The sequence below is a fragment of the Balaenoptera borealis genome (assembly GCF_965194805.1).
Source record: "Balaenoptera borealis genome assembly, chromosome: 8".
NCBI lineage: Eukaryota > Metazoa > Chordata > Mammalia > Artiodactyla > Balaenopteridae > Balaenoptera > Balaenoptera borealis.
In genome coordinates, this window is record NC_138865.1 from 90,083,148 (window position 1) to 90,104,422 (window position 21,275).

The following is a 21,275-nucleotide window of genomic DNA, read 5'->3' on the forward strand; positions in this document are numbered from 1 at the left end:
CTGTCTGGAAGGCAGTTTCTCTTTTAGTGTCTCTCTAGAGGTAGTCCTGCCTGCCCTTCCCAGGCTCCTCCCAGTCTGATTGCTCTCAGCCATGCTGTGACCCTGTCTTCCCTGGAGCCCACGGAGTGGCATGCAAATGTTCCAGGACATTCAGGAACCTCTCCAGCCCACTGAGGCTACCTCTGTGTGTCTCACATGTTGGGGGCACTTTCGCTATTTCCAGAGAACACCAGTTGCTTTCGTACGTCTGTGCTTTAGTACAAGATGTCTCTTCTGTTTAGACTTTTCTCTCCAACCTGGACTGCTTAGAACACTCCCTTCTCATTCTTTTATTTTTTATAGTTATTTATCTTTAAAAATTGGGTAAAATATACATAACATAAAGTTTAACATTTTAACCACTTTTTTTTTTTTTAGTGACGGTTTGGTGGCATTAAGAACATTCACATGGTTGTGCAACCATCACCACCATCCATCTCCAGAACTGAAACTCTGCATCACTTAATAATTCCCCATTCCTTCCCCCAGCCCCTGGCAACCACTGTTCTACTTTCTGTCTCTATGAATTTGACTACTTTAGGTAACTCATAGGGGTGGAATCATACAGTGTTTGTCCTTTTGTGACTGACATTGCACCTAGCATAATGTCTTCAAGATTCATCCATGCTATTGCATGTGTCAGAATTTCCTTCTTTTTTAAGGCTGAATAGTATTCCATTGTATGTATACATCACATTTTGTTTATCCATTCATCTGTTGATGGACACTGGGTTGATTCCATCTTTTGGCTATTGAGACATGATCTGTGGCCTAACATATGGTCTGTCCTGGAGAATATCCCATGTGCACTCAAGAAGAATGTATATGCCGCTGTTGTTGGGCAGAGTGTTCTGAGTTATGTCTGTTAGATCTAGTTGGTTTATTCAGTTGTTCCAGTCCTCTAGTTCCTTACTTGTCTTCTGTCTGGTTATTCTATCCATTCCATCGAGAGTGGGGTATTGAAGTCTCCAACTTTTATTGTAGAATTGTCTATTTCTCCCTTCAATTCTTTGTCAGTTTTTGCCTCATACACCTTGATGGTCTGTTATTGGGTGTGTAAATGTTCCTCCTCATTCTTAAGCCTCTATCCAAACACTCCCTCCTTGGGTACCCTCACCCCTGCCTCCCCCCCAGGGGCAGGGTCACTCTCCTCTGTGCTCTCACCATAACATGGATACACCTCTGTGTCCCACATTCTGCTATCCTGAGTAATTTACATGTTTCTTGTCCCATTTAGTTTGTCTTGGAGGACATAGAGTTTTGTCTTCTTGTTTGCATCTTCAGAATCTGGCACAGTAGGTGCCCAGTGAATGTTTGTTGAACGGACATTTGTCATTGAATGCAATTGTTGTGTCATCCATGTTCTTCCTGGGATAAAAATAACTGTAGTCAGAAATTCTCAATACACCATTGCTTTTTGTATTAGTAACGTATAGCCTCCAAGGTGCTTGTTCTTCTCCTTCGTTTGATCCTTACCCCAACCCTATAAGGGAGGTAGGGCGGGGTTTACAGCTCCACTTTACAGGTAAGAAAACTGAGACTCAGAGACTCAGGCTGAGTGTCTTGCTAGAGGTCAAGATGGTAAGAGGCAGAGCTAGGACTTGAGCCCAGGTTAGTGTGGCTTCTGACCAGGACTCCTTTCTCTGTGCCCACTGCCCTGGTGGGCTTGGCTCTTTGTGGCTGCCCTGGGTGGGATCACAGCCTCTGTGTGTGGAGGCTGAGCCTCTTTTCTCTTGGGGAATTTGAAGTTTGCCTTTGGATGTGTTACGAGGAGTTCTGAGCGTCTCTGAGAGACACCTCTTGAGATTATTTTAGAGATAGTGAATGCTGAGTATCTTGCTCGCTGAGGCACAGCGGGGAGCTGAGGCTCCAATCTGGGCTTCCCTGACTCCAAGTATGATGCGCTTGCCATTTGATTTAATGTACCCTGGGCAGTCTTAGGATAGTCAAGAAGCTTTTTCATGTTTTGAGCTAAAATAGGTCCTGTGTGTCCACCCTCCCACTCTTGCCTCTGGAGGCCTTCAGAGTGAATCTGTTCTCTCTGCTCCTAACACCCTTCCAGGGATGTGCATGTGTTTCCCTGAGTTTTTTTCCTCAGGCTGTATGGCACCAGTGCCTTCAACTTCCTCCACTGCTTTTCTAGAGACCTCCCTCTCCAGGCCACCTCCCTCCCTCCAGTTTGTCTATTGGCTGGGTCTGAGTCACAGGGAGAGCACACCCATAACAGAGCATCGCTGGGCTGGCAGGGAGAAAGACTGCAGAGGCTCTAACTGCAGCTTCCTCAAATGGACAGGCAGCTGGCTGTCAGGCAGAGAGCGGGGGCGGGGGCAGGGGAGGAGAGGCAAAGAGAACCCTGGCGTGTGTGATGGAACAAAAATAGAGGGGCTGGGGTTACTGTGGGCCAAGCTTCTTCCCAGCACATGTTCGCAGGGAGACTCTGGTTCAGGTGAGCCCACCAGGTCCTGTGCTGGTTGTAGGGTGATCCCCCCGGGGGGGAGCGCTGGATGCTCCCAGGCTGCTCTGCTTCAGTGGTCGGAGCAGAGTTCCGAATGATGTTTAGCAGAGAGTCCGTATTGTGGTCCTTGAGACCTTGGGCACCTGGAATTCTGTTTACAGCTCCCTTCCCTTCTGTTCCCGGGGTGCTCTAGAGATGGCTGGCTTTACTGGTCCATTGACTGGACGTGACAGTGAGGGGATAACAAGGACAAGGGATGACTAGAGAGGGTCCAATGAAGGCCTCTTGGTTAATTTTCAAGTAAATGATGATAATAATTACACTTACCTTATAGGATTGCTGAACATATTAAAAAAGGCAATGCATATATATGCTTTGTGCAATCCCAACTCTGTACAGGGCAACTACACTTAGTACTCACCCCGTGAGGGCACCTGTGGCTCTTAGCAATGTTTCCCTCATGACCCTTTGGGGGCCAGAGTGAGATCTGTCACCTCCACGCTCTGAAAGCATTTGTGGGTTGAGAACTGGACTGAACAGCAGGGCTGGATTTCAGTCCTGGCTGTAAGTTGCTGTGTGACCCAGGGAAAACTCCTTCCCCTCTCTGGGCCTCTGTTTTCTTTCCTGTTCCATGAAGGACTTGGGCTAGAAGATCTTTGAGGTCCTTTGGCCCACAGAAGCTGGGGGATCTGGGCCATGGGCCAGGGTGCTACTTTCTGATGCTCTGGACTCTTTCTTTAGGGAAAGGAACCTCTCTCCTCTCTACCCTTTGCCGAGCTGGTCTGCTGGTTTCCTAGACAGGCCTGGCAATGCTGGACACGGGTCTGGAATGGGCGTTCTGAGGTCAAGACTGTTCCCCTTGCATGAGGGCAGGCGCCAGGACCAGTACCCCCTTGCTGCGTTGCCCGACAACACCCCCAGGAAAGGGGTGCTGCCTGGATTGCTTTCAGTGTCCTTGCCCCACCTGCCCCAGACCGCCCAAGCCATGTCCTCAAGTCACAGGGAGAGTTTAGCATGTCTTGCTGTGACACATGGCCAGAGGGCAGTAAAACCCAAGCCCTCCTGGTGGGCAGGTGATCTTCATAGAGCTAGCCAGGCCTGACTCAGAGCCTCAGCCTGCCACCCTCCAACCAGCTGTTCCCTGGGCCACCACACAGAAATCACGCCATGGGGGATGGCATCGGGCTGCAGGAAAGCGTGTCCCTGGCTCGGGGGCCAAGGAGAGGAATGCGATATCAGCCTGGCACCAACTGGCCCGAAAGAACAGCTGACTCTGTGTAGGGAAAGCTGAGATGAAGTCCCAAGTTCAAGACTGGCCGGTAGCCCCAGGACAGGGATGGCTGATAGTCTGACCAACTGCCAAGGAGAGAGCTGCACCAGACCCTCTGAGGCCAAGCTCCTAATTCCACCCTCCACTTGGTGGTGTGTGACCTTCACTTGATTCCTGCCCCCCTCTTCAGACCTTGGCTTCCCCCTCTGGGCTGAATATGAAGGTCTTAAGAGAACAGATTTTGTGGTGTCTTTACTTAAAATCTGGGGACCCTGTTCCTCCAGCCTTTAGCAGAAATGCTACTACGAAGGGTGAGTGTCTGACATGTCATTATGTGCTGCCTGGGACATTCTCCCTCTGCACCGAGCCTTCCCTTTCCTTACCACGTCCTAATCTGAGCTGGTACCTATTCTCCTGTTTTCTAGAAGGAATACTACCTTAATTCTAGATTATAGGGAATGACAATCTAGACATTTCAGCGTCTAGTTGAAGAGGTTTGGGCTGACCAAGGAGGTTTTATTTCTAGTGCCAGGTCTCCCTGTGAGGTCTTGAGCAACTCTCTTCCCTGTCTGGGCCTCAGTTTCCTTCTTTGTAGTGGGAGGTGTTTGAGCCAGGTGATCCCAAGACTTCTTTCCAGTTTTGCCTCAGGGTCTCTAATTTCCCCTTGGAAATTTAACCTTTTTTTTTTCCTGTTTGTCTCAAATGGATTAAATGACTGAGAAGCAAAACAACTTGGCTATAAACCGTCTCAGAAGGACAAGGAGACCTCTCACCCTATTGTGGAGAGCAGTTAGAGAAATGCAGCCCCACTCCGGTTGGTAAAAAGAGATGGGGTGCTTACCGTTCATATCTCACCCACGGTGGAGGGTTTGCAAAAGTGATCACACACAGACACATCAGGGGAGGCTGGAGAATGTTTGTCCCTGAAGGAAAGTCAGGCAGGAAAGTATGCTTGGCACCAGGCCTTGCTGGGATTATCTTCATCACAGAGCCATAATCTGTTTTCCACAGACCTCAGGATTGTATAAGGGGATTCCAGAAGCTTCACGTGAGCAGTGAGTACCCAGTATCCTGGGGCTGCCTGCCAGTAAGGCGACCTCCCTCAGTGTCTGCTGCCACCACCTGCTGATCGGGAGCTGGCTGCTGCCTGGGGCCCTCGTGAGAGACTTGTCGGGAGGCTGGTGTTCACCTCTCGGGCATTTGCGAGCCTTCGCTGTGGAGCTGTCAGCATGCCTGTGTCAAATGGCTTCACCTGCTTGTGCCAGTGGAAGGGCCACACTCCAGGTGGCCCTCCTGGCCCTCCTGTCACCCTGCTCTGTGGCCGATACAGCTACCCCAGCCATATCACTCATCCGCGCTGCTGACAGCCTGCGTGCAACTTTGCCCAGCTGGGTCTCTAGATTGCTGCTGGAGGGAAGCTTATGCTTCTGCTGCTAATGAGCTGGGCTTTGAACAATGAGCAGAATAGGAGGAAGAGCTTTCCCGATGCAAAATTGCATGGGAAGAGCCATAGCAAATTTGGGTAATACAAAGTAAACCAGTTTGCCTAGACTAGATCAAAGGTCCCATATGACTGCCCACAGACCTGTGATGATTAGTGAAGAAGGGTCATCATTCATAGCAATGGGGAAAATTAAGTCCACAGAATGAATTTTGTAAAACTAATGTAGCTTGTGGAATTCTTCTTTATTTTTAGAGATATCCTTGCTGCTTTTTAATGTTAAAATGTTTTTTCCTTATAAAAGGATGGTGATATTAGATGGTAGTTGGTTTTTAAAAATGTACCTATCTGATAATCCTATGTTAATCCTCTGTGATTAAAAAAATTGTTTTCATTGATCTGTGAATTCCAAAATCTAGGAACCGGTGTACTCTCAGAGGACTTGGATAGAGGGCGGTGGGAGACAGGGCAGAAGTGGTAGGCAAGGGCCTGGGGTGGGACACCCTCATCTATAAGCAGCAGGGGACCATGTGTATTTCATCCACTGTGGAATCCTCAGCATCTAGCACATGGGTCAGTAAACATTTTCTGTAAAGGGCCTGGTAGTGAATATTTGAGGTGTTTTGGGCCATACTCCCTCTGTTACAGCTACTTGACGCTGTCTTCTTAGCACAAAAGCTGCCATAGACAATATGTAAATGAGTGAGTGGGGCTGTGTTCCAATAAAATTTTATTTACAAAACCAGTTGGTGGGCCTGATTTGGTCCAGGGGTTTTAATTGGCTAACCCCAATCTCTGCTAGATTGATAAGAATACTTATCCTGTTCGGTAAGTATTTATTGAATTGATGTAAATTGTTTCTAGAGGGCAAAGAGGAGACATTGGAAGGGTCTGAGGTAGGATGTGTAAGGACCACTGCAGTAGACTGTGTAAGGTGGATGGGGGAGCATGGGGTAGAGCCATTGTGCTCGGTAAGGAGCAGTTACAATATCCCAGGCCTGGAGTTGGGAGGGCTCAGCTTGGAGCAGTGCAGTTGAGAGGGAGTGAAGATGGGAGAGTAGCTTAGCTGATATTTAAAGGGAGGAGGAAAAGCCATGAATGGCTGGAATTTAAAGTCCCAATTCCTTAAACTCTGCTTTTTATGCCCCAAATCATGCTTCTACAAGACAGAGCTCTAGTCTATCTGAAAAAGCCTGGCTCTTTCAAACCAGAATCTTGGCTTTTAAGACTCTTCTTGCTATGAATGTCAAAAGCCAAGAATTTGATTCTTTGCTTTCCCTTTACATTTCAGCTATGCCGGATTTGTTCTGAGGCAGTAAGTCCTGAATGTCTTAGCTTCCTGATTTTGTTTTAATGGGAGAAGCGCTGTGCATTAAAAAAAATGAGAATGCAACTGTACTTGCTAATGTAAGGAAATATTTTTCTGCTGTATTTGGTACTAATAAGAGGCAGGAAAACCTTGGGAGGGTACGTCTCTTGGCAAAGGTATGATGAATCAGTTTGGACATCTGTGGTGATGAGGGTCATTCAATGGGGATGTCTGGTGGCCACCCAAGTTCACCCAAGTGGTGAGTCTGGCTGAGCATCCTGGAGTGAGCTGAGAGAGTAGAGGAATTCTCTAACAGTGGGAAGAGCCAGAAAATCTGAAGTGTACCCTTTGAAAAATGCTATGATTCATGAGCAGAAGACAGGGTTGAAGGCAGTGGAGGGGCCCCAAAATGCATGGAGCATCAAGATTGGGTCACGTCACTGAAACCAAGGAAAGAGAAACTCTGCAGGGGAAGGGCTTGGTTAGAGAGCATCAAACCCTATGGTTCCTCTTTTTGGTTCACTCATTCTTTCACCAAACATTCAGAACTGCCTTCTCTGTGCTGGCTCTATTTTGGGACATTGGGATATAAACTCAGACCCAGCCCCTGCCCTTAGAAACATCTGACCAAGTGAGGGAAAGAGATGCAAACACAATCGCAGTTCATTTTAAGGCCTCCCACAGAAGTCTGGCTAAAGTACACCCCTTAGACCTCCCTATACATGGAGTAAAGGGAGATGGCATTCTATTTACCACAAAGCTGTTCAAAGATGGAAAGAGGATATTTTGGAGGTACCAATTTCCCTGTCACCCAGGATGTTCAAAGGTTGCAGGATGATCAGCTGGTGAGAATATTACAAAGGGGATATCAACCTCATCTATGGCCTTTCTTCCAACCCTGAGTTAGGAAACAAATCTTATGATTCTGCTGCTCTTTCCCTGTTTCTCCAGGTAGACTGTCAGGCAGCCGTGGCTATGAATTCTGCTTGAGGGTTGCATTTCTAGGAGTGGAAAAGTAAGGAGAATAGCGCTGGGCATAGCAGGGAACCTGAGTCAGGCAGCAGAGCCGTGCGGTCTAGTTCCAGCTCTGTCACTGACTCACTGTGAGACCCTGGGTGAATCCTTCCCTTCTCTGGGCCTTAATGTCCCCTTCTGTACCATGGGGGGAGGTCGATTAGGTGTTTTCTGTGGTCTATCCCACTGATTCTCACGCTGACTCTGGGAAGGACCATTTGGTTTGCTTGCTTGTTATAGCTGTACTAAGACAGAGTTCACATACCACACGATTCCCCCATTTAAAGGGTACAATTCAATGGTTTTTAGTATATTCATGGAGTTGTGCAACCATCACCATAACCAATTTTAGAACATTTTCATCATCCCCAAAAGAAACCCCATGCCCTTTAGCCATCAACTCCTAACCGCCCCAGCCCAAGGCAATCACCAATCTTTCTATCTCTATAGATTTCCCTATTCTGGGTCTTTCATGTAAATGGAATCATATGACAGGTGTTTTTTTTGTGCCTGGCTTCTTTCATTTAGCACATTTCCAAGTTTCATCCATGCTGTAGCATGTATCACTATTTCATTCCTTTTTTCTTTTTGCTGAATGCTGAATAACATTGCATTGTGTAGATATACTACACTATATTTGGGTTGTTTCCATTTTTCAGCTGTTATTGAGTAATACTGCTATGAGCATTAGTGTACATGTTTTTTACGTGGAGGCATGTTTTCAGTTCTCTTGGGTACACACCAGGGAGGTGAATTGCTGTATGATGCCTTCTCTGATCTTATATCCTGCACTACCCCTTACACTCCCTAAACTCCAGCCACAGTGGGGCTCTATCCACCCCTAAGCCGTGCTTTTAGGCCCCCCACGCTTTTGCCTACATTGCTGTGTCCTCTGAGAAGCTCTTCCCTCTCATCATTTTGGGTTCAAATCCTACGTGTTATTCAAGGCCTAGCTCAAATATCACTTCCTCCACTGCTGCCTCCTGTGAGAGTCATGTGACCCCACGGGCCTGTCTATTAACACTAGTCCTTTCCATTGTGGACTGAAATTATTCTGTGCCCAGGTCTTATTACCTTCCTAGACTGTACCCTCCTGGCCTCATCTAGACTCTGGTTTTTGAATTCACTTTTATATTCCAAGTGCTTGCACGTAGCAGACCCTGCATAAATGTTTGAATAGTGAGCATTTGATGTGTTCTGTTATTTAATGATTTGAGGCGATACCTCTGCACCCTCTATGGCTGTCAGGATCGTAAGAGCCCTTCCCATCTCCTCAGAATGAAGACACATTCTCCAGGCAGCACTTGGGGAATAAGGCTGAGCTGCCTTCAGTTTCTCTGGCCCATTCCCCCTGTCTCCAGGCTGACATGGGCATCTCAGCCTTTCCTCACATTTAGCTTAAATCTAATGAATTACTCTGAAAAACAGGGTTATACATTTTGGATCCTGACTTCTTTGAGCATTGCTCATGACTTTGAAATTTATAAACATAGACAGCTGTCTTCCCAGATGACCTACCAAATCATATTCCCCTGGAAAGCAGAGCTCAATTAGATGTTTAAGGCATCAGATAGTGAAATGGGCTAGATGACTTCCTGCCCCATGCAAGGTGGGGCATGGTAGCGATCAATAGTCATCTGGTCTCAGACTGAACATTTCCAACAAGTAAATAACTTCCGCCCAGGGCCACTTGAAGGGTAGGAAAGTTCTTTACACTACACTAAAGTCTGCCTTCCTGAAGCTCTCAACCGCTGTGCCTGGCTTGGGCCCCCGGGGCCCCTCTGATGATTTCTACTCCTTTTGTTCTAGCACAACCCTTCAAGTTTTGAAAACAGGACTGTGGCTTCTGTGTTTACCCTTATTCACACAGAATAGCTCCAGCTCCTTCAGTAAGTTCTTAGTACATAATAAGAAACAGTAAAAATAATAAATAGTAAACAATCAATTAATAATAATAAATGCTTTCAAATAATAAAAATATCATAATACTGCAATAAAAAGTGACAATATTAAAATTGCAGACTTAGTATCTGATCCCCAAGCATTCAGCATATACTAGGCATCGTGTCAAGCACTTAACATGGATTAACTCTTTCTAGTCTCACAACAACCATATGAGGTGAGGACTATGATGGTTCCCATCTGACAGATAAGAAAACTGAGACTTGAAAAGAATAAGTAACTTGAAAACCTCACCTAGCTAGGGGTAGAGGTAGGTTCTGAATGCAAGCAGTTCTTCTTGAGTTCAAGGTCAAATTTCCAGGTGCCCAGCCTTACTGCTGGGCCCTGCCAGGTGACCATGACTTCTCCAGAGAGCTGGTAGCAGGCCTTGATCTCCTGTGGCCAGGAGACATGGGTTCCAGTGTGGACACTCCTAACTTGGGTGTGAATCTGCATGAGGTCCCCTCCTTGCCTGAATCTTCGTAACTTCATCCATTAAACATGGAACTAGCTGGTCTGTAAGGTTGACAGTGGCTTGTGGTTTGAATGTTCCAACCTTTCCTGAATGCATTGAACTCTTTCACATCTCTGGGCCTTTGAACTTCTGGTCCCACTGCCTGGAAGTTCCTTCTATTGTCTACTGCTTGACAAATAATTCCTCATCTTTTGAGACCTGGTTTGAATATTGCTTCTTCTGTGTAGCTTTCCTTGAACCGCAGGGAAGGTCAGCCTCCTTAGCCCCTGTTCCCTAAACACTTGCATAGATCTCTGCTCTAGAACCTGCGATGGTCTCCTCAGATGAACAGTGACCTTCTCAAGGACAGAGGCTTGTTTATTCATTGTGGCAACCTCAGCACCTAGCACAGTGGGGTACAGTACTTGTCTTTCGAGGGACTTCAGAACGGCCGAGTGGTTCTGGTGCCATTTCACTGTCACATCTGCTAGATGGCGCTGCATCCCACAGCAGCGTCACCCCAAGGTCTCCTTCAAAACCACAGGTCCTGCCAGTGGGGGTGGTAGCCTCAGGCCAAGCTGGGAGATCACTTAGCCAGAAGCCCAGGAAATGTACAAGTTTCTATTTTCTCCTCATCTGTTCAGTTTTGAATGCTGCTGGGATTGAGCCCTTTATCTTTCCCATTCCTGAAGGTCTAGGAAGGCAGGGGCTGCTCCCTTCTTCCCTCCTCTGCTGCCTCATAGCAGGAGAATTTAGACCATTCCTTTCCTCTGTCTTTGGACTGTTCCAGGTTTATTGTCCCATGTGTGCAGGATCTGCAGGTTTCTGCCACGTGTCATTCTCACCTACTCCTCTGAATAAAGGAGGGCAAAGACACAGTTCAGAACCTCACAGTAATATTTCTGACTCAAGTGGACTTCCATTTCTGATCCTTTTACCGTTTATTTGAATCCACTTTGTTTTAATTTTTCTATTTTCGTTTATCTTCTTTCTACTCTTCAGTGTCTCAGCATGCCCTATACTCTGTCCTTCAATAGAGGGATAGCAGAGGTAAAGGCCACTGAATCGGGGTTGCCTGGGTCTGAATCTTGCCTTTGCTACTTGTTGTATGACCTTGGGCAAGTTACTTGACCTCTTGGTGATTCAGTTTCCTCATCTGTAAAATGGGGGTAATAATAGTACCTACCCAAAAGAATTGTTGTGAGGATCAAATGAGTTCTTAGTGCTTTACTTTAGAAGGGGCCGATAAACACTAAGTGCTTCTAAGTACTTATTATAGAGCTAACACCTGGAATTTATTCATTACCTGTTGAATGTACCTCTATGTTAGGTTTGAGTCCCACGAAGGCAGGGGTAGGGTTTGTCCTGTTCACTGTCCCATCCTTAGCCCCCAGAAGAGTGCCTGGCATATGAGAGAGGTTTAATTAAAATTTTGAAAGAAACAAAATCCTGTTTTGTTTTTCCTTTATGATAAGAAACCTGAAATGATGATTTATAATTGCTTACCCATTTAAATTGGTTAGAATTTAAAATTAATAATACTTAGTGTTGGCTAGGGCGTTAAATGGGTACTTTCATTTATTGCTGGTGGAGTGTAAAATGGTTGAAGTTTTCTGGAAGGCAATTTGACAATATGTAGAAAGAGCCTGAAAAAAAGTTGACTCAGTAATTCCACTTATTTTTTTTTTAATCTGAGCGCTCAGATACGCACAAAGTTTTAAGTACAAGGTTGTTCCTAACAGCAGTATTTATTCTTTTATTTTATTTTACTTTTATTTTCTTCCAGTGTTATTGAGATATAACTGACATACAGCACTGCCCAAGTTTAAGGTGTACAGCATAAAGATTTGACTTACATACGTCCTGAAAGAATTACCACAACAAGTTTAGTGACCATCCATCATCTCTTAGAGATATAAAATTTTAAAAAAGGAAAAAAAAATTTTTTCCTGGTGATGAAAACTCTTAGGATTTACTTTCTTATCATTTTGCATATACAACATATGACATGCTAATTATATTAATCATGTCGTACATTATATCCATAGCATTTATTTATCTTATTACTGGAAGTTTGTACCTTTTGACCATCTTCATCCAATTTCTCCCCTCCCCACCCCAGCCTCCGATAACTATAAATCTGATCTCTTTTTCTGAGTTTGTTTGTTTGTTTGTTTTTGAAGTATAATTGACCTACAACACTATGTTAGTTCCTGGCACACAACATAGTGATTCAATATTTCTATACATTTCAAAATGAGCACCACCAGCAGTATTTATTCTATTAAAAAATCACTAACGATTGAACAGAAATATTACGTAGCTATTAAGTGATCTCTTCTGTGGGATAGTTAATGTGGGAAAAAATTCCTGATATAAGCATAAGTGATAAAAAGTAATCTACAAAACTGGTTATACAGAACCAGGGTCCATTATTTAACCTCACTAGTCTCCATTTCCTTATCTATAAAATTAAAATAATAATAGTGTCTATCTCTTAGGATTGTCATGAGGTTTAGTAAAGCGTTTTTTATTAGTTCTGGCATGTAACAGCTCAATAAATGTTAGATATTGTTATAAAACATTTATCAGAAGAACCAGACTGGACGGAAATACAGCAGAGTGTTAATGGTGGTTAATCTCAAGTCGTGGGATTACAGGAGTTTTAATTTTCTTCTTTATGAAATAAAATATATGTAAAGCAGCTAATAACGTTCTGGACCCTAGTAGGTGCTCAAAAAAGCTAATCCTAACCCTAGCATTATTCTGTCCTCTATTTTCTCTCTCTCTCTCTTTAATAACGGACATGTATTGCTTTAAAGTTTAAATAGCTTTCAGCGTTAAAGTAAAGCTTTATATGTATTTTACACATAATGTAAATGTTACAGGACAACCTTCACATATATGTTAAATATATAGCCCCAATGCCAGTTCTTCATAGTTGTTAATTAATTAAGAGCCCTGACTTAACACGCACTCTATGCCAGGCTTAGTGAGAGCCACTTAGGTCATGTGGCAAGGGGAGCTGACTGACGACCTTTCCCTTCAGCTGGGAGCCCAGGACAGCCAACTCAGTTCTGCTTGCATCCTTCTCTTTGTGAGACGCTCACGAACATTCCTTCCCTGTGGCCATTGCTGTTTTGATAACACATTCCTTCTATGACTCAGTAGTTTTCTCTTTCCCCATTTTTTCCTCAGACTTTCCTTTTTCACAATAAATTCCATGACTATCTTAACTGCCTTCTCCTGATTTTATCCGCCACCACACTCTCCTTTCCCATGCAAAACAAATAATTCATCTCTCCCTTGTAAATGAAGTCAAGATTGCTGATAATAAAAATTTCTACCTCTTTCAAGTCCAAATAAAAAATATATGACTAAGTTGGGATTACAAACCAGAGAGGAAAGGATGACTAATTTGATGAAAGATATTGGGAAATTTGACCAACTATTTTGGAAGAAAAAAATGAGATTCCTATGGCATATCGCACAACAAAATCAATTCCAGATGGATTAAAGAATCACAGCTAGGAAAACCTAAAGAAGATATTGGTGAATATCGCATCTCAGGGTGGAGAAAATCTTTCTAAAGACTTATGATATACAAAGTTATATGTGCCAAAACAAACATAAAACATCTCCTCCACTCAAGAAAGTCTAAAACAGAAAAGAAAACAAACATATTTGCAAGATTTATGACAAAGATGGATATTCTTAGGATAGAAAAAGTCTTTACAAATCAATGGGAAAATCTAAATAAGTCAACAGAAAAATGGGCAAAGATAAGCAAAATTAAAAGATAAGTGACAGACCAGGAGAAAATTTTTATAGCATATAAAACAGATAAAGTATTAAGAAAGCATTAATTGTTTAAAGAGCTCCTGTAAATCAATATTACAAAAGACAAAGAAAAACCAGCTAAGTCTCTGAACAGGCAAATCACTGAAGAAGAAGTAAAAATATCAACAAAGATATTAAAAAATGCTCAACCTCACCAATGACCAGGGAAATGCAATTCTTTTTTTAAAAAGTCACCTTTCTACCTAACAAATCAGCAAAATTTAAGAAGTTAAAAATAACCAGAGTTGTAGTGTATATGAGGGATGCAGACACTTTCATACTCTTACTCGTGAAAGTATATAAATTGGTAAGATCTTTAGGAGGGCAATTTGGCAGTAAATTTTAAAAATATTCATCCCCTCTGAATATTCGGAATTCTCCGATCCAAATTCTGCTTTGGAGGATATATTCTTAGAAATACTACACTTGTGCCCAGAGATGTATGTAAAAAGGTTCTAACTGTTTATTGTAGTAAAAAGTGAAGGAAAAGATATTCACATATTTTAGAGAATGCTAACAGAAGTGCACACAAATGTATGTATGCATAGAATTGTCACTGTAGTTTTGGAAGGACTTGGAAATATCTCAGATGTCCAATAAAAGCAGATTATGTAAATAAATTATGTGTATCCGCTTCATAGACTACTACTCAGCCTGTAAAATGAATGAGATAGGCCTATATGTACAGATAAAGATGTTCATAATAATAAAAAATGAATAATACCATAACCATTACTTAAAAAAGCAAGTTGCACGAACATATCTATGAAACAGAATCAGACTCACAGACATAGAGAACGGATTTGTGGTTGCCCAGGGGGAGGAGGGTAAGGGAGGGAAGGATTGGGAGTTTGGGATTAGCAGATGCAAACTATTATATATAGGATGGATAAATAACAAGGTCTTACTATATAGCACAGGGAACTATATTTAATATGCTGTGATAAACCATAATGGAAAAGAATATGAAAAAGAATATATACATATGTATAACTGAATCACTTTGCTGTACAGCAGAAATTAACACAACATTGCAAATCAACTTTACTTCAATAAAATTAAAAAAAAAAAGCAAGTTGCAGGACTTTAGGTGATGTCTGATCCATTTATATAAACAAAACCATGACCCCTGCAATCAAGCTGTGTGCCTCTGCTTGGATGGGTGGGGGCCCTGTTGATGGAGGCTAAGCAGCATGACTGCTGGCAGAGCTGAGAGGCAGCCCCGGTTACCAGCATCCTCTGCTTTTAACCCATCACTGTCAGGGGAGGGCTCTTGACTAAGGATTCTTTCTCTCTTTAGTCTGCTGGGTGGATGTGGGACTCCCTTTTCTTGTTAATCTGGTTTAAAGTAAGACATGACCCCATTAGCAAATTCTGAAGGTTTCTTCTTATTAAAAGAACGGGATGGCCACTATTTCTCCATGAGCATAAAAAAGGACAAACCAGAAGAAGCTCCCTGAGGACTTGTGGCTCCATACCAGGAAGTCTTTCCCAACAAAAATAGTGGATTGTAGGTGGTTAGGCAGGAGGACCCTCTGTATCAGAAGGAAGGAGAGAGAACAACTGAGGATGAGACCATGAACTCAGTTTGGACAACTCTTTCTCTCAAGGTCTTCTGCCACGTATGAAGTTGAAATCTGCTTTTTTTGAGGTTCTATCCTAGGTTCCTGGAGGTCAGGCCCCTCTTCCTAAGGAGAACCCTTTAGAAACTCAAAGAGAGTGTCCTATCTCTCTCTCTTTCTCTCTCTCTTTTTCACTTGATATAGGTCTTTTATTTTTTTATTTTATTTTTTTATTTTTTATTTTTTTTTTAAAGTGAGACATGGTTGTATCAACGCATTTTTTTTTTAACTTTATTTATTTATTTATGGCTGTGTTGGGTCTTCGTTTCTGCGCGAGGGCTTCCTCTAGTTGCGGCAAGTGGGGGCCACTCTTCATCGCGGTGCGTGGGTCTCTCACTATCGTGGCCTCTCTTGTTGCGGAGCACAGGCTCCGGACACGCAGGCTCAGTAGTTGTGGCTCACGGGCCTAGTCGCTCCGCGGCATGTGGGATCTTCCCAGACCAGGGCTCGAACCCGTGTCCCCTGCATTAGCAGGCAGATTCTCAACCACTGCGCCACCAGGGAAGCCCTATTTTTTTATTTTTTGTTTTTAAAATTTTTATTGGAGTATAGCTGCTTTACAATGTTGTGTTAGTTATATTCTCTCTTGTATCCGCTTCACGGGGTAGAACCCTGTCACTTGAGGGGTTCAAATGGAGGCCACAGTGCCATTGTTAGAGAAGCTGAAAAGGGAACCCCCACAGGTGAGAGACTGGACTAGATGATCCCCACTAACCCATGGTTTCTTAGAATCTTCTTGGAATCTATGAATCTAAGACTTAACTGGTGAAGGGCTGTGTTCATCTGCATTATCCACTTGCCCCTGTGGTCTTTTTCTCTATGAGTTGCATGAAGGGTCTCAGGAAATATGAATAGAGAAGGAATTTCTAAATGAACGGGCTGTGAAGAAATGTGTCGCAGTCCCCAGTAGGAAAGAAAGAGGTCCTCAGTGGCTTTGTGGTGCTTGACCTTGAAAGGTGAGTACTTCTTCTGAGTGATGATTCCCATGGAGAGACTTTTTCTCTTTTGAGTTGAGATGAGAATGGCTCTGAATCTATATGAGGGTCCATAAACTGCCTGTGTATGAGGGGTAAAAGACTACTAGTCAGGGGTTTTGCAGGGAGTCAGACGGTTGGGGTGGCCACATGGGTGCTGACCAGGGATCAGAGCAGTCTGGATCACTGTTGGCCCAATGCTTCTTCTCTGAAGAAAAAGATGGCTAAGTGATAATCACACAAATTATTGATGTCTTATTTTCCATTTAGATTTCCTTCAGTCAATTAGAAGATGAGATTGGAGAATATTCTCACAAAGTATACTGAAATACAGTTCTGTGAATTTTCTCTAAGATATTTGAATTTCATTTCTCTGAATAAATATAACATTTTTTTAGCTATCATAACTTCTGCAGATGTTTATTTCATTTTAAACATGTTTCATAGGAATTGAATACTTTTGAGATGTGAAGAGAGCAAAAAGAGGACGATACACATGTAAAATTGTAATTTAAAAAAATTGACCTAGTACTACAAATAAAATGAAACCAAAGACCAGTTATTTACTTTACAGCCCTGGTAGAAACCCGGCTGTAAGAATTTTGAAACACTGATGAAGCAACCCCTCCCTCTGTTCTTTGGATCCCATCCCCTCCTGTCTTCTAAGGAACTATCAGTAACCTTTTCTCTCCTGTGCAGTCAATCATTCTATTTCAACTGGATCATCCCATTGACATGGAACCATGATAAATCCTTTCCCATTTAAGAAAGCATCTAATGCTCCACATCCCACCCCAGTACTGCCCATTTCTCTCCTCTCCTTTCACAGCTAAATGCCTTCGCAGAATTGTCTACACTTGCTGCCTCATTTCCTCACCTCCCACTCAGTCCTCAACCCTCTACCCTAACTTCTGGCCCCATAAGTCTACCAAAATCGTTCTTAATAGAGTCATCAAGCATCACTACTTCATTGCATTCAATGGCTGTTTTTAGTCTTTATTTTACTTGACTTCTTAGCAGTTCTTGACACTATTGACAACTTGGTCTTTCTTGAAACTCTCCTCTAGTGATTTCCAAAGTGCCACCTTCCTGGTTCTCCCCTCACCTCTCTGGTTGCCCATCAATTCCCCATGCATCCACACTTTCAACATTGGTATTCCTCAAGTTCTTATCTAAGGTCCCTTTTCTCCTTTTCATTCCATACTGTCTTCCTCAATAACTACCTCTATCAGTCTTTAGGAAAACGACTCTAATTTATTTGTCTTCAGTCTGGATGTCTCCTTTGAGCTCTGGATCTGAATATCCTACTGGTCACTTGCTTTTGCTTGGATGTCTCAATGGCTCCTCAAAGTCACATGTCAAAGACTGAATTCATGATCTTCTTCTACGTACCCTTAATCTGCTCCTATATAAGTGAATGCACTGCCCGTCCATGTACTTTCACAAGTCAGAAAACTAGGCTTCATCTTTGACACTTCCCTCCTGTTACTTTTATCCTGTGAATATCTCTTGAAAGTACCCACTTCTCTCCATCTCTACTGCGTTAAAAATGCAAAAGGAAAGGGGCTACTTTGCCAGGAAGTGAACTCATCATTGGTGGTGGTATACAAAGAGAGACTGGTTGGCCCCTTGGCGTGAATGATATGGCAGGGGCTAGATAACTAGGTGATAGAGAGTGTTCTCTCATCCTCTCTCACCTGTCTAAGCTGTGGGGTGAGGGGTCAGGCCTCCATTGTCTTGGACCACTCCTTTCTCCTGCTTGTGTAGGCACTACTCCACAAGACCTACAAAGCTCTTGGAGGCCATGAGGGCAATTTCTAACCAAAGTCTCTTTTAGAAGAGGGCTGCGCTCTTCTGAGCTGCTAGTCTCTCCAGACAGCATCCAGTTCAGATGGGAAATCTGAGGCTCAAGAGCAGGGCAGGGACTTGCCCCAGGTTAAACAATGAGCCAGAGGTAGAGCTGAGGTTATGATCCAGCCTCCTGCCTTCCAATGCTTTATTTTCTCATTATTCCCTGCTGCCCCTCCCTCAACAGTCCGCTCTGTCTCATTTAGGGCTGGTGAGTAATAATTTGCACCAGACCCTGGCAGATGATAAATTACACCTGTCATGTAGGAAGGATGCTTCAGTGCTGCTCTGGGCTAGGGTGTCAAAAGACAAGAGCTATTTGTTTAAAATACAAACAAGGAGACTGGAGACAGAGTAACAATGTCCCAGTGGATGCCTTATTTTTCTACCCTCATACCTGAGGATCATAAGTCCAGTTCCATAACCATGATTTTTAATTTCAGAAGCAAAGAGAAACCAAAACAAAACCAAAGCAACCACCACCAACACCATCACTACCAACAAAACCTCAGTGTTTGACAGTGGGATTTTAATTTGCAGAGTTATCGATTCCAATAGCTAATTGCTGGGTCTGGTTGAAGAGGAGTCAAAGGTATGATTCATAATATTTGGTTCTGGGGTAAAGAGAACAAGTACAAGCCAAATGAAGTGGGTCTGAAACAGCTATATAATAGGACTTTGCCTGATAGTCTGTAGGCTTAACCTGTAGCCCAATGTTCCAAAAATCCTTTTGATCTCTTCTATAGTGTTTGAAAAAAAAACCTTTCATGATAAGAGATCATCAGAAAAGGTATAGAGATAGATGGTTGAAAAATGGAGAAAATTCTCACAGACTAAACTGGATCCAGAAGCTCCTCCATCAACAAAAAAATTTGGATTTTGCACAACTGCTCATGAATCTATTTGTTGCTAAGTCTAAAATGACTTTCTACCAGTTATTAATGTGTATACACTGATGTAAAGTTATAGTATATAACAATGAAAGATACACATGGCATTTTTTGACTTATTCCGTACATATATCCAAAGTGAAATACTCATTATTTTCTTACCACTTTCAATTTTTAAAATTACCTCTGCTTTTATTTCTCTCATAGCAATATGTAAACAGTCATGTCCTGATGTTAATACCCTCAGGGGCTGGGAAGAGTGGGTGTGGATTTGATCTGATGCATCCTTTTCCCCACATTCATAGAGTGTTATTATTTTTCCTGCCTAAAATCAGGAAGGTTTATGAAATCCTTTTGTTCTAGGGCATGTCATTCTGAGGAGTTTCTCTGTTGGTTACTCCAGGGTCCCTGTAACATATCACCTACAGATTCTGCATTATACAGATTTAAGTATAATAGTTGGAATAGTGATTCTCAGAAAATAAGGAGTGGGGAGAGTGAAGCATGTCTCCTGGGGGAGGATAATATTAGAATCTATGGGCTGAGGGGCATGTAGTTTGAGAACATATTCAATATTATCATATAATTTTATGTCTGGAAAACAAAAAATAGCTAATATATTCTTAGAGAAAACTGTAAGAAGTAAAGCTCAATGAAATCTTTATGGTTGATAGGGTCATATAAAAGATATAAGAAACCTTTCTAACTTAGCCCTAGGGGTAGCTGAGATGATGGCCACAAAAACCTGAATCTCTCAAAAATAATAGAGAACAACAAGAAGGATAAATACAACCACAAAATCCATGTCTTCAGCATAACCAGGAGAAAGAGAATGTACAAATTTCAGATTTATCCCCAAGTAGATAAAAACTCCAAATGCCAGGAAATTATTTTTCATGCTTTGCCCACTAGCATCCACGAAGACCAAGGGTGGTAGGGGAAATGCTACATGGAAGAGTGAAGAGGGTAGATAGTGACAGGCCCAGGCTTGATCTAAAATCACTCCTAGAAAGACAAAGTCTACTCTGAGTTGGGAAAATTCTGAAAAAGAGTCCTGGTATACCACAGTACCTGCTATAAGGAAGGAATATAAAAACATATGTTATTTGAGGTAGCAGTTTTAAAAAGGCACTGCTTCTGAGGGAAGAGAATGTGAAAAGGCCAGGAGAGATGGTTTTTACAGATATGGTGGTGATGGGGAAAAGAAGCAAAGGGAACATTTTTGAGTCTTGCAAATAAGAGAGAACCAAAAAACTGAAGGACACGCAATTCCTTCCTCAACCACAAAAAATAAAAGCCACCTTTTAAAGATATTCTGCACTGACACATGGACATAAAAAGGGCACCCTTGTATTAGGAATTAAAGAGAATTGGTTGAAAACGGAAAAGAAATGTAAACAAAGACAAAATCATATCAGAAATCAAGATTAAGTGTCCTGCATAGAGGGAACTTACCTCAACATAATAAAGGCCATATATGACAAACACACAGCAAACATCATTCTCAATGGTGAAAAACTGAAACCATTTCCACTAAGATCAGGAACAAGACAAAGTTGCCCACTCTCACCAATATTATTCAACATAGTTTTGGAAGTTTTAGCCACAGCAGAGAAGAAAAAAGAAATAAAAGGAATCCAAATTGGAAAAGAAGACATAAAACTGTCACTGTTTGCAGATGACATGATACTATACATAGAGAATCCTAAAGATGCTACCAGAAAACTCCTAGAGCTAATCAATGAATTTGGTAAAGTAGCAGGATACAAAATTAATGCACAGAAATCTCTTGCATCCTATACACTAAGGATGAAAAATCTGAAAGAGAAATTAAGGAAACACTCTCATTTACCACTGCAACAAAAAGAATAAAATACCTAGGAATAAACCTACCTAAGGAGACAAAAGACCTGTATGCAGAAAACTATAAGACACTGATGAAAGAAATTAAAGATGATACAAACAGATGGAGAGATATACCATGTTCTTGGATTGGAAGAATCAACATTGTGAAAATGACTATACTACCCAAAGCAATCTACAGATTCAATGTAATCCCTACCAAACTACCAATGGCATTTTTCACAGAACTAGAACAAAAAATTCCACAATTTGTATGGAAACACAAAAGACCCCAAATAGCCAAAGCAATCTTGAGAAAGAAAAACGGAGCTGGAG

At 42.6% G+C, this 21,275-nt stretch overlaps 1 protein-coding gene across 4 annotated transcripts in view; it reads right to left on the reverse strand.

Moving 5' to 3' along the window:
* The window catches only part of LOC309634260 (uncharacterized protein), an 88,515-nt gene extending 72,943 nt beyond the window's left edge, over positions 1-15,572 (reverse strand). For all 4 annotated transcript variants that reach the window (XM_082404234.1, XM_082404236.1, XM_082404233.1 and 1 more), the window contains exon 1: positions 11,230-15,572. In XM_082404234.1, the coding sequence (XP_082260360.1) occupies positions 11,230-11,332 (103 nt within the window). In that variant the 5' untranslated portion in view covers positions 11,333-15,572. The remainder of the gene's footprint in view (positions 1-11,229) is intronic.
* Between the last annotated feature and the right edge of the window lie 5,703 nt (positions 15,573-21,275).